At 49.0% G+C, this 975-nt stretch overlaps 1 protein-coding gene across 1 annotated transcript in view; it reads right to left on the bottom strand.

Moving 5' to 3' along the window:
- Positions 1-473, bottom strand: part of LOC137899444 (rab GTPase-activating protein 1-like) — a 931-nt gene extending 458 nt beyond the window's left edge. The window contains exons 1-2 of the mRNA XM_068743482.1: positions 336-473; positions 4-171 (exon numbers count right to left, since the gene is read on the bottom strand). Of these exons, the coding sequence (XP_068599583.1) occupies positions 4-171; positions 336-473 (306 nt within the window). The remainder of the gene's footprint in view (positions 1-3; positions 172-335) is intronic.
- Positions 474-975: the final 502 nt, after the last annotated feature.

The following is a 975-nucleotide window of genomic DNA, read 5'->3' as shown; positions in this document are numbered from 1 at the left end:
AGGTCGGGGCTCCAGGACTCTGATCACCGGGTTGCTGTGCTTCTCCATCTTTTCCACGCTACTCTTCTCCACCTTAACCTCATCATCATCATCATCATCATCATCATCATCATCATCATCCAACATTTCCTCCATAGCTTTCTCCAGCTGCTCACTCCCATTCCAAGACATCTGACGGGGAGACAGACGAGGAAAGGAGGATGAATAAAGACTTGATCTAATCAGTCGCAGCAGCTCTAGAGATAGCCAGAGGTATTTGTTCACAAGAAACGTGGAGAAATAAATCCAGGAGGGGGAAGGAGGGGGGGGGGTATCTGTCCCTGTGTGGTTCTAACCTTGAGTCTTGGCTTGCCCCCAGAACCTTGAGGTGATCCGGCAGCACTCGTCTGCACCAGAACAAACTCCTCACTGGTGACGGTGGCCACCGACTCCGTAGAGCCGCCGACTTTTCCGAGCGAGGAGCCGTCATCCATGGTCGGCTGGTTCACTCAGAGACCAGGGTCAACGCTCTCCCCTTCCCTCCTCTGTCGGTCCAGCTCTGCTGGGAGACGGCCTGCCCGAACAGAAAACAGTCACTGAGCCTGTAATGTAATGGAGGCACGATCTGCCTGGGATCCGTTCAGCTACAGTCAAAAGAAGAGTTATTGACCAAGTACTGCCAACAACTCGCCCAACCCATACTTAGACATAACAGAGACACTGCCAGACAACATCCTGGTTTTGTGGCGTTATATTTCAGAGTTTTACTAAAGTAATTCGAACATTTTGTTCCAAGATTATTTTGTGCATTTACAGCAAAGGTTTCTTCAAAACAGATGAGGCTTGATAAATAGAACGTTCATGGTGAGAGCCAGGAGGAGCAGAAGCAGACATGAACACAGACAAACACACATGTGCTCACATGGCCAAGAAAAAAAAAGAATGAAGGGGGCATTCATAGCCACACACACACAAAGAAAAAAAGGACCATGTGCT

Source organism: Brachionichthys hirsutus, chromosome 9 (genome assembly GCF_040956055.1).
Source record: "Brachionichthys hirsutus isolate HB-005 chromosome 9, CSIRO-AGI_Bhir_v1, whole genome shotgun sequence".
Lineage (NCBI taxonomy): Eukaryota > Metazoa > Chordata > Actinopteri > Lophiiformes > Brachionichthyidae > Brachionichthys > Brachionichthys hirsutus.
This window is presented reverse-complemented; position numbering and strand designations above follow the sequence as displayed.